Source organism: Nyctereutes procyonoides, unplaced genomic scaffold (assembly GCF_905146905.1).
Source record: "Nyctereutes procyonoides isolate TBG_1078 unplaced genomic scaffold, NYPRO_anot_genome, whole genome shotgun sequence".
NCBI classification, from domain to species: Eukaryota; Metazoa; Chordata; class Mammalia; order Carnivora; family Canidae; genus Nyctereutes; species Nyctereutes procyonoides.
In genome coordinates this window covers 8,872,901-8,884,323 of record NW_026575025.1, presented here as the reverse complement: position 1 = coordinate 8,884,323, position 11,423 = coordinate 8,872,901, and the positions used below count along the sequence as shown (strand labels likewise).

Below are 11,423 nucleotides of genomic sequence, written 5' to 3'. Positions count from 1 at the left end.
GCCTCAGTGGGGTCGGGATGGCTATGCCTCTGTCTTGGGGTCAAGGTGGAGGTTAAGCGGGTTAGCGTGTGAAGTATGAGTAGCCAGGACAGTTAAGTACCTGACGCACACATGACAGGCCCCCTGTGCGGGCTCTGAGGGCTGTTTGGAACACAGGAACCCAGGAACATCATCCTGTGCAGGAGAGAGCCCTGGGTGCCCTCACGCTGGGGGCTCCTCTGTGTTCTAGGGTGACACAGGGCAAGGTGCTAGTAAGGACTGTCCTGCCACATGAGCTGATTGGGTTTCCATGAGGTGAGTGCACAGCGTGAGCTATGCAGGTTCACTGAGAATCTAGTCCGAGCAGGTCCAGGCTGACCCGCCATGCCGGACAGCTCACATGTGGTTAACGTGCTGGCTTCAGCTCTCTCGTGCCCAGATCAGACTCTAAGCATGCACCACTAAACAATTCAGCAAAAGGATGTCTGTGGGAAGGCCCCAACCGCACGTGGTGCCAGGGGTGCCCAGAGGCTGGCACGCTCCTCACCAAGGGCAGGGCAGGTGTGGGCATAAGAGTGAAGCCCCAGGGGCAGCACGGGGACGCTCAGTGGTTTAGCTCCTGCCTTCAGTCCAGGGCATGATCCTGGAGACCCAGGATTGAGTCCCACGTCAGGCTCCCTGCATGGAGCCTGCTTCTCCCTCTGCCTGTGTCTCTGCCCCCCGCCCTTTCTGTGTCTCTATGAATAAATAAAATCTTAAAAAAAAAAAAAAAAGAGTGAAGCCCCAGAAAGTGACACAAACATAACAGATCCCAGGGCCTGGGGTTACAGCAAGTGTTTATGAACACGAACCCCATCATGCGTGTCCCAGGCAGGCTCATCACGACGTAAGGGTTGGCAGGACTCGGCCTACACAAATGGCCGAGACACAGGGCTGAATGGAAAGCAGTCATTGCTTTAATTCTGGTCGGGATCCACCTTGGGACCCTGCCAGTCCCGCCCACAGGGGAATCGCTGCCTGCTCCATGAACATGACTGTTTATAAAAATAAATATGAAAAAGCAGCAACTCGAGTGATCGTGGAATTTGTCTGACAGCATGTAAATGTGTTGAAGCATCCGGCATAGCTCCTAATTGCACCAAAGGAATCTGGAAGCACTGGGTTTGGTCTCAGAGGCAAAATGGAAGGAGAGGTGGGCTCAGCCTCCCAGACTCCTCACAGTTCTGAGTCTGCGTACATCCCGTTGATTAGATAGTCTACCTGTGTGTACTCCTTCTTCCTGTAGCTCTCGTAGGCTTGTAGGGCAAACAGAACCAAAATTATGATGAAGAGAGTCACCCCGAGCAAGAGCAGTGCCAGGAGGAAGCCTCTGTTTACTAGAGACTGGGAAAGGGGCTTGGTGGTGACCACCAGGTACTGGCCTTGGGTGCTAAGCGAGCACGAGTCTGTGGTTGGCATCTTAGAGCCCCCTGAACTCCCGGGTGTCAGGGCGGTGGAAGCAGTACCAGGTGATGTTTCGGGTGGCACCTGTTCTGGTGTCCCGGGTGTGCCTGGTCCTGTGGCATCCCGGGTCAACGGAGCAGGGCTTGGCTGTGTCGTGGGGGACGTGACCTCCACCTCGGGGGTTGGGCTGGTGTGAGGTGCAGGTGCTGGCTCTGTGCTGGTAGTCAGCTCCTGGGCTTGTGTCGTGGTGGTGGTCACTGCGGTGGTGGACACAGAAGCCACAGAAGCCATGGATATGCGGGTGGGGTCTGAGGTTGTGTTGAAGAGGGTGGATGCGGGCCCACTTGCTGTTCCATCCATAGGCCAGGCTGTCGGCGTCTGGATGATGGAGACTTGTATGGACTCATTAAGTGCTTGGGGACTCAAGGAGGGTGCCAGGCTGGCTGGGGAGTTGCCAGGGATGTGCTCGGAAGGGCCCTGTGTGCCTGTCAGGCCATTGGCACCTGGTGTCATCCCAGGGGCAGTCTGAGCACTAGTGGCCGGTGTCGTCAGAGATGCTATTCTTGGCACCTGCATTGGGGATGTGCTGATGAGAGTGCTGGAGGATAGAGTCTGCCATGCTGATGACGTCAGGGCAGATGGCAGGGGCAGGCTGGAGGTGACTGGGTCAGGGGGACCTTCTGTCCCTGTGTCTGTCCTGAGTGTTCTCCCTGCTATGACCACAGGAGAGCTGGGGTTGGCCTCCGGAGTCCCTGCAGCCAAGGTGACAGGAGAAGGTGTCACCCCGGTCACTGTTTTAGACGTTCCATTAAGGATGCTTATAACTGTCATTACAGATGCATTTATCTTGGCTGGATTATCCGTCTGGTTGGGGAGTAAGTGCCCTTAAAGTCAGAAAAGGGAGAAGAAAGAGATACCATCAATTTTCGTCCTGGGCAGGTGGATGATTCAAAGAGTATCTTAATTGCTGGCCTATTGGCCTGGCGTGGGTGGCTTTCCCCTTGCCTCGGTGAGAACAAACGTGATGTGTGAACACGCTTCCCTCTTATCTTCCCCCTGAGCACATGAAGCCTGCTGCCCAGCAGAGTGGATGTAAAAACTCCTCGTCCTCTGAACCCCTGGAAGGCTTGAGAGCTTCACTCTTTGATCTGATTCCCAAAACAGTGAAAGTCTCACCGTAGAGGTGTGAATCACTATTAACAAAACCCATCAAACACACACCTAAGTTTACAAAGCAGTAAATCATTGCCCAGATATTCACACCATAAAAGAATTCTTGGCTTTACGAAAGGATTTGTGGCAGGAATTTCTGGAGATGAACAGTGCCTGGCACACGGCAGGAGTGTAATGAAATATTTGATGTATGAACAGATGAATTCCCCAGTGAAGCTCAGATTTATAGAAAAGATTTTGCAGGGCCAAGCAAGTGACCCTCTCAGGACTCAAAGGCCCAGTCCCCTGGGGGCTTTCTACCCAAGCTGGCCCCCAAGAAGCATGGCCTAACAACCCTCCCCAGAGCAGCATCCAGGCAGCACTGGGGCCCCCAACTCACCAGCCTAGGCTTGTATATATCCCTTGGGCTCAGGGTGCTTTGGGACCACTGTGGGCCTGACCAGCAGTCACAGAGCTTTCTCACTTACTTGAATCCTGAGTTGGCACTTGGCTGTTAGATAAGGACAAGAAGGAAATCCAAACGAGCACAAGGGCTGTCCACATCTTTTGGGTGAGCCAGGAGCAAGGCTGGGCGGTCCCTGAGGCTCCCAGCTGGCCAATCCTCAGGCTGCTAATGGTTCCCTGCTGCTTGGCTGAAGGGTCTGTGGTCAAGAAAGAAGGTGTCTGGTCAGTAATGCACAGCCTCACCTGGGACATGGGGCATGGCACGGTACCTGTCATGGAGGGTTCTAGCAAGGACCAGGGTGCAAACCAAGCTGAGTGTTTAGACCAAGGCCTGGCGCCCAGGAAGTGTGATACGTCTTAACCATGGTGGTCTAGTGATCTGCTCTGTGCCTGCATTTGATGGGTTTAAAGCATGCCTTGACCGACCTTCCTACCCAGAGATCCTAGTGTGAAAAAGCAGTAGAGAGAGGTCAAGGTCTTTTGGTAATCAGGATCAGCCAAGATCATGTATATCTGGACCAAGCTACTTCTGTACACCCAACCTAGCTAGCTTCTGATAGCCAACCACACCTTTTTTTTTTTAAAAATTTATTTGACAGAGAGAGAAAGACAGAGTGAGAGCACAAGCAGGGGGAGCAGCAGGCAGAGGGAGAGGGATAGGCAGGCTCCCTGAGGAGCAGGGAACCCAATGTGGGACTTGATCCCAGGACCCTGGGATCATGACCTGAGATGAAGGCAGACGCTTCACCGAATGAGCCACCCAGGCATCCTCTGACTCACATGGGAGAAAGCATTCATTTATCTATTGATCGATCGATTGATCCATCGATCTAGATTCATCTATTCATCATGTGTCATCCATTCACCCATCTATGATCCACTCACCCATCAATCCACCTATCCAACATCTATCCATCTATCCATTCACCCCATCCATCCACCACCCATTTACCACTCACTCATCCATTCACCACCCACCCACCCATCCCTCCACCCATTCACCACCCACCCATCTATCCATCCATCATCCATCCACCCCTCCATTCAACCAATACTCCCTGATTCCCTGCTCATGTGCTGAGCAGTGCAAATAGAACAAAAAGATGAAAGCCACACAACTCCTTCCTCCAGGCAGCTTGCCATCCCGTAGGAGACACAGAAAGAGGTCACTGCACGCTGCTGTAAGCACAGAGCAGGTGTGACTCAGTGCCTGGAAGCAGGCAGGGCATGGCACATGGGAAGGCCTTGACCTGTAAGTGGGAGCCTGGTCCTCTGTGTGGAGGCCCCAAAGGTGGGTGGGGAAGGACAGGGTGCTGTGGGGCTCGGAGGGGGCACTGAATTCTGGTGGGTGGAGGGGCGTGGCCAGGGAAGGCTTCCTGGGAAAGCAACACATGAGCCATGTTCTGAAACAAGGGATGGGATCCACTTGGTGGGGAAGAGGTGCGGGAGGCAAGTGAGAGAGTAGATGACAGCGGCAGGGCCAGAGGCTGAGACCTGGGATTAGATCAGAGATTGGCAGGCCACCACCAGGCAGTTGGGAAGTGTGGGGGAAGCCCCTGCAGGCCTGAGGCAGGTGTGTCACTAGCACAGAAGGTGCTTGGGCAGGAGGGACAGATGAGGGGCAGGCATGAGCGGAGCCCAGCAAGGAGGTGGAAGGGGTAGTAATGCAGGCAGGAGGGGACAGGGCCACAGGAGGCTGCAGGACTGGACCAGGAGGGTGCCACTGCAAGAGACAGAGGTAGTTGTGAGGATCTAGTCACCCAGCTGGTTGCAGAAACTTCCAGAAATGCCATGACGCTGAGCTTCACCAGGAGGAGGACTGGGTCCAGCCAGAGCCGGCTTCCTGAGTACACAAGAGTCTCCCCACTCTTACCCTGGGGCCCTCCAGTATGCTGGCAGGCTGGGGTCCCTCACTGCAGGGGTGCAGCAGGGAGGAGAGGGGCCCACTGGCCTCAAGCATCCCATTGCTTCCTTCCCTGCTGGTCCTGGGTGTGCCCTGAACCTGTCCTCAGCCCTGCTTACCCGCCTGAGTCCCGCATAGCTGCCTGAATGGCCCACGTCCTCTCTAGGCTATGACGCGGTCACATGCAGTCATGGGTGGTCCCATGGACTAAACACTCAATTTGGGCACAGGGAATATAGAACACAGGCATGCTGGGAGCTGCAAGGCAGGCGAGGAGTCTGGGGCTCCTGAAGACACCTCCAAAATCAGTCCTGCCTGAAGACCCCCAAGACCTTTGGTCTTTCCACTGGCCCTCACCATGAAGTTCCTGGGTTGCACAGAACATCTTGGAAGGCCATCAAGTCACACTAAGTGAAAATGTCCCGATCAATTCTTCACCTGGCATGGAGGCTGTCCACTGCCCTGTGATTAGGCCAGCTCCTGGCGGTTATGGCAGGCTCGCTGTCTTCCCGTGAGCCCTGAGTCACAAACGAATCACCTTCAAGCATCCCTACCCCAGCCCTGATGCACATGCCCCCACACAGCTTCCAGAAAGATCCTGTAACCCACAAAGGTGACCTTGTCTCCACTGCTTAAATCCCATACTATCCCAAGATAACCCCCAAACTCATTAACACAGCCAAGGTAGCCTTCAAAATCTGGCCCTGCTACCTCTTCCCAGTGGTCCCAGTCCCACTGGGCATGTGGAATACCTGAAGGTTCCAACCCAGCACCAGGCTTAGCCACCAGTCCATCCCAACAAGCGCTTCCAGTCCTGCTGGGAGCTACGCCAAGCAGCCCCTGTGCAGCAGAAAGGGATGAATGGAGGGTGGCCACATGGTGGCTTTCTGCCTCCTGTGATCAGAGGAGATTGTGGTAAAGTGATTCCAAGACTGGAAAAACCCCTGGAGCACCACCTCTTCTGGAAGGCTGGTGCATTCTTTGATGCTTCTCACACCTTTGCAAGCGTCCCTAGCTGTTTTTTAGCCTCAAATTGTACATTCTATCCAAAACTGTCCGTAAGGGCTCTTGGTAGCTTACAGGTCTAGAGGACTCAGTCCTACAGGCTACAGATCTGCATCTGTTCTCTAGAGTGCAAAGGCATTCTTTGTTCTGACAGAAACAAGTGGGGGAGGGTGGGGAGAGAAGAAACAGGCCGATACCATGAGAAGAAAGAATTGAAACTGGAAGGTTTCAGGGACAAAGAACCCATACTTTCCCCATGAGCTGAGGCAATGCAGCTGGGCTTTCGGTAAATAAATGCATTTATAAAGAAAAAAAATAATAAATGCATTTAAATGACTCTTTCTTTGGCCAGTCACATCTACTGAATGCATTTAAAATGCTACCACTGCTGAACCCAGCATGCTCCCTGTGTGTGAGGCCTGGATCTGGGGTCCGCTGTACTGGGATGATGTGACTAAGGCTTCCTGAATGTACTCCAGGCCCTAGCGCCTTCTGCTACACCCCTCTTACTACAAATCTCCAGGGCAAGGTTGGCAAATTTTTTCTGTAAAGAGCAGGGCAGCAGATGTTTTAGATTTCTGGGGTCCACGCGGTCTTTGTCTCAGCTACTGAAGTCTGCTGCTACAGTGCAAAAGGGCTGTGGGCCATTTGTAAACAATGAGTGTGGCTGTGTCCCAATAAAACTTTATTTACAAAAACAGGCAGCAGGAAGGATTAGGCCCACAGGCCATAGTTTGCCAACCCAGCTCTAGCACTTGGATGAACTTGAAAGCTGATAATCCTGCTAAGGGACAGGGGGACCGATCCACCGTGCTGAATAGATTGCATGAATGCAGGACAGACACAGACTGTCTTGTTTGTGGTCTGGGCAGCCTCTTGTCTGTCTCCTCCTGGGCCACTGCTGCTCGGCGGTTCCTCCTCCAACCCTGGCATCCGTGAGGGCCAACATACCCTGCAGGCATTGTAAGATCTCAACAAGAGGGCAAGAGAAAACCTCTCGTGGTGTCTGGCATTTGTGTCACGAGAACAGAAGATGGCCTAGAGGACCACGTGCTCCCAGCCCCGCCTGTCCATCCCAGCTCGTGGCCCACACTCCTGGTCTACCTCGGAAGGCAGAACCTCAGACAGTGAAGTGCCACAGAATGGGCCCCTCCTGGTTATGGGAAAGCTCAGTCCTCTGGGCTTTGCTCTTTCTTTTTTCCACCTGCAGCAAAGCCCTCTTGTGGCCCTCTCTGGGCTCACTATCCCGATACTGTGCTAACACGCAGGGCCGCAGACACTCACCAGGAGTTGCTCAGGGCATGCTCCCTGGCTGGGCCGTTTTCTTCCTTGGAGAGTTGTGGGCTTGGCACTGTGTGCTCTCTGGGTGAGGTCTGGCTTTGCAGGAGGTGAGAGCAACTTCGGGGAGCACTCGCAGGCCATGGCATGCTTTGCGGCAGATGTAGGACATGGACAGATGCTCCACTCTGGGAACAGACGCATCTAGGATTTGAAAAAGAGTAAATACTTCTTAGGAAGAGCTTAGGGAAAAATTCCAGGGAGAAGGGAGGCACTGAAACAGCAGCACTAAATAGATGATCATGCTGGGAAGCTGATAATGTGTATTAGAACTTTCAAAGTCAAGACTTCTGATGTAGCACTTTCTACTGCTGGATTTCTTCAAAGAAAGCAACTGGATGGATGTTTAAAGATGGAGGTCTAAAAAGATGTTAATCGTAGCATTATTTATAACAGCAAAACAGAATGGAATGGTTACATAGGGATACAGTCCCACCCACATATCAAATACTATGGTGGCTGGGATGCCTGGGTGGCTCCACAGTTGAGCGTTTTCCTTCTGCTCAGGTCAGGGCGTGATCCTGGAGTCCTGGGATCAAGTCCCTCATCAGGCTTCCTGCATGGAGCCTGCTTCTCCCTCTGCCTGTGTCTCTGCCTCTCTCTGTGTCTCTCATGAATAAATAAGTAAAACCTTAAAAAAAAAGAAACAAATATTATGGCACCTGCTCAAAAACATACAACTTCCTGGCTGACTCAGGGGAGCGTGTGGCGCTTGATCCCGGGGTTGTGAGTTTAAGCCCCGCATTGAGTGGAGATTGCTTAAAAGTAAATCTTAAAAAAAGATATAGCTTCCTATTTATTGACATGGGAAGATGTGCAGCATGTATCATTAATGATTGAAAAAGCAGATCATACAATAGTATACACACCATGATCCTTTTTACTTAAACAGACATTTGTTAAGGGGTCTAGAGAGATTTACACAAGAACATGATGACGGTTATGCCTGGGGAAAATACATATACTGGTGATTTCCATCTTCTACTTCTAAATAAATAAATAAATAAACAAACAAACAAATGCATTTTTTTTTCACACAAGCATGTAACACTTTTGGAAAACATTTCTGAAAGGCTCATGAAAGAAAACAATGAATTGAGTATTTTGAACTATGGGAAGAAAGGGACAGAAATAACCCCACTGGATATATACAGTTTCACATGGAGATTTTAATAATTTAGAGAAACTCCATAATTTATATACGAGGAGTTGTATTTTTCTAGAGCCAACCAAAGCTTTAGAGGAACCAGGAGGATAGTTGTAATGCAAAGATATTCTGGTCCACGATTCTCTCATTGATGAATATTTAAGGTAAACTCGGGAGACTAAGAAATAGCTCATCACCTCCTGCTGTAACAGATATTAGTAGGTGGTGATGTGTGAGGACCACCATGGGCCCACTCCCTCATACAAACACCCACAAGGGCACACACAGCCGCACACATGCACAATGCACATGCACACACATGCCTGTGTGCAGTCACACTTATGTGTGCATACAACTGCATGCATATCCAGCTACACACATGTATAGGCACACACATGCCCGCATACCGCCACATATGTATACATGCATGTGTGTGCTATTGCACACACAGTTAGAAACACAAAGGTGAACGCATACATGGTGCATTTCTCTAAGACTATGTCAAGAAACTCCACAAGTTTCTTAGGAAACTTCTACTGGATACCATCACTGCTATTCACTCCCAGGCGGTGGGACTAGTGATCACTCCCACAGAAATGGGAATTGGCCGCCTTAGACTACAGAATGGGCCCTAGTTGGGCCATGGCTTCATCTCTCTGGAATGGTCCTGCCTCCACTTTCCAAAAGCATATTCTAAATGTCAAGATTCACGTGTGGGGACCTGCACTCATCTTTGTGAGTTGACTCACAATGGCAAACCCTCAAAAAGATTTAAAATAATAGTTTGTCCCGCAAAGGCTTCAGTGAGCCTTAAGTGAGGGGCTCACATTATTAGGGTGCAGGGAGACTGGGTACACCAAGGTTTCAGACTACAGTGGATGGAAAGGAAAGAGACCCTGGGGCAAGAGGGAATAAACAAGAAAGAATTAAGTTATTATGAAGTGGAAGACCTGCAGATAGAAAGACAGGAGTTAGGCTTGTGTTGGGAGTCCCTCTTTTTCAGCAGTCAGCTCCCCACAAATTCTGCTGGGAGGAGGTAGCACCCTTGAGCCAGGTGACACTCCATCAGAAAGACACTCCCAGACTGTGGCCCTAGGTGTCAACTTCCTGATCCTATTTTGGTCCATGATCTTGTGATGCCTCCCAATACTTCCTGTTTCTGAAATTTTTAAAAAAAGATTTTATTTACTTATTCATAAGAGACACAGAGAGAGGCATAGACATGGGAGGGGGAAGAAGCAGGCTCCTTGAAGGGAACCTGATGTGGGACTTGATCCCAGGACCCCAGGATTATGACCTGAGCCAAAGGGAGATGCTCAACCAGTGAGCCACCCAGGTGCCCATTTCTGAATTCTTGTGTTCCCAACCTTGGCTTGATCTTTTTAAAAAAACCTCTTTTTTATGAACCTGCTTGTTATAATGCTGAATGCTGTGTGCAAGTCACATGGAATCAGACTCCAAATTGCTGGATTCCTTTTTCTGGTCCAAACGGGTTCCTAAGATCCAATGCAAGTAATCCTTAGGCTTGGTAAAGGATTGTAAGTGTTACTCCCACATTGTGGCACTCTAGCAGGATTTCAATCACTAGCAGGATGGCCTGGGCCCCTACTCCAAGCTGGAGAAGCTCTACAGACCAAGAAGCAGGAACTGCAGTAACAGATGCAGGGCAAACCACAGATACCTAATACTGACACGTCACCTGGCTGAACTTTGGCAGCAGAACCCAAGGAACACAGGTTCACGGTTTTGTGTATACAGACATTGCCCTGTGGTCTAAAGGATGTGTATACGTGGCAGATGGAAACCTGGAGAAGCGGATATCATCTTAATTACACTACTTGCTTCCTGGTTTCTCTAAGTTTTGGTATCACAGCTAAATGCTGATGGAAGGCTGGTTTTTGTTAGCAATGTGGACAAATCTGGCACTCCTTTGTCCGTGAAGCAAGTCCAGCATATAAGAGGAAAATCTGTATTTTACTTTCCTCACCGATTTTATTGCAATTTTTAGAGATGCTCCCTCCAGGGGGTAAAAATAGCTGCACGTTGGTAGAGGCAGATTTCTAAGCACGATGTTTGTGTCTCATGGCAAACCATGTGGATGCCGCTTCCTCCTGTCAGCCAATGGGTAACTGCACTCGACCAGGCTCACACGGGGGAGCGAGGCAGGCAGATGGAAAGGCACAACCCCCTCCCCGGTGCAGGGCCTGGGGAAGGCCTGGGGCATCCAAAGGGCCACCTCCTTCCTGCAGGGCAGCACTTCCTGGGGCCCAACCTTGCCCCGGGAAGACCTTCCAGGTCCCCGCGCCTATGGGAGTGTCCCGACTCTCCCATCCTCCGCTGCCGAACCAGCCGGGCGTCTCCCCTGCAGCCGCCCTCCTCCTCCTCCTCCTCCTCCTCCTCCTCCTCCTCCTCCTCCTCCCTCCGGCCTCTCGGTCCCCCATGCGTGCCCCGACTGACCCCCTCCGTGGCTTCCTCTCTCCGGTCCCCTCGTCTAGCACCTGCGCCCCCACTAATCTCTTCTCGGTCCCCCTCCTGCCTCCGTGCCCCTACCTCCCTCTTTCGCTCGCAAGCCGGTTCAGGCAGCCGTGACAACAGCTCCCCGGCCGGCGGCGCGGGCCCCTTACCCGGGCGCGGCAGGCCTGCGGCGGCCGGGCGGCCGTGGGACGGCGGGGAAGTGCCCGCAGCCCGGCCCAGCGACGTGGCGGGCAGCGGAGTCAGCGCACCGGAGCCAGACTGCTCAGGGCAGCCGCCCCAGCTCGGGCCCCGCCCGGCCCGCCCCGGAACTGATGTCACGGGAGGCGGGCCCAGGAGGGCGGGGCAGCTCCGGCCCGAGCCCGCAGAGGCTAGGCGCGGCCAGGCACGGCCGAAAGGGAGCCGGAAGCGGAGGGCGTGGCCGCCCTCAGGCTCCGCCCACCGCGGGGCGGGGCGGGTCCCGTCGCGCGCGTGGCCGGAAGCGGCCCGGAGTAGCGCTTTCGGACGAGAGTCCGGCGG

The 11,423-nt window shown here is 52.5% G+C and overlaps 1 protein-coding gene across 1 annotated transcript; it reads right to left on the bottom strand.

The window, feature by feature from the left end:
- Positions 1–796: 796 nt before the first annotated feature.
- Positions 797–11,195, bottom strand: CUNH11orf24 (chromosome unknown C11orf24 homolog). Its single transcript, XM_055308866.1, has 4 exons — positions 11,057–11,195; positions 7,232–7,429; positions 3,063–3,236; positions 797–2,306 (listed from the first exon to the last, which is right to left on the bottom strand). The coding sequence occupies exons 3-4, from the start codon at positions 3,136–3,138 to the stop codon at positions 1,195–1,197; spliced, it is 1,188 nt and encodes a 395-aa protein (XP_055164841.1). The 5' UTR covers positions 3,139–3,236; positions 7,232–7,429; positions 11,057–11,195; the 3' UTR covers positions 797–1,194.
- Positions 11,196–11,423: the final 228 nt, after the last annotated feature.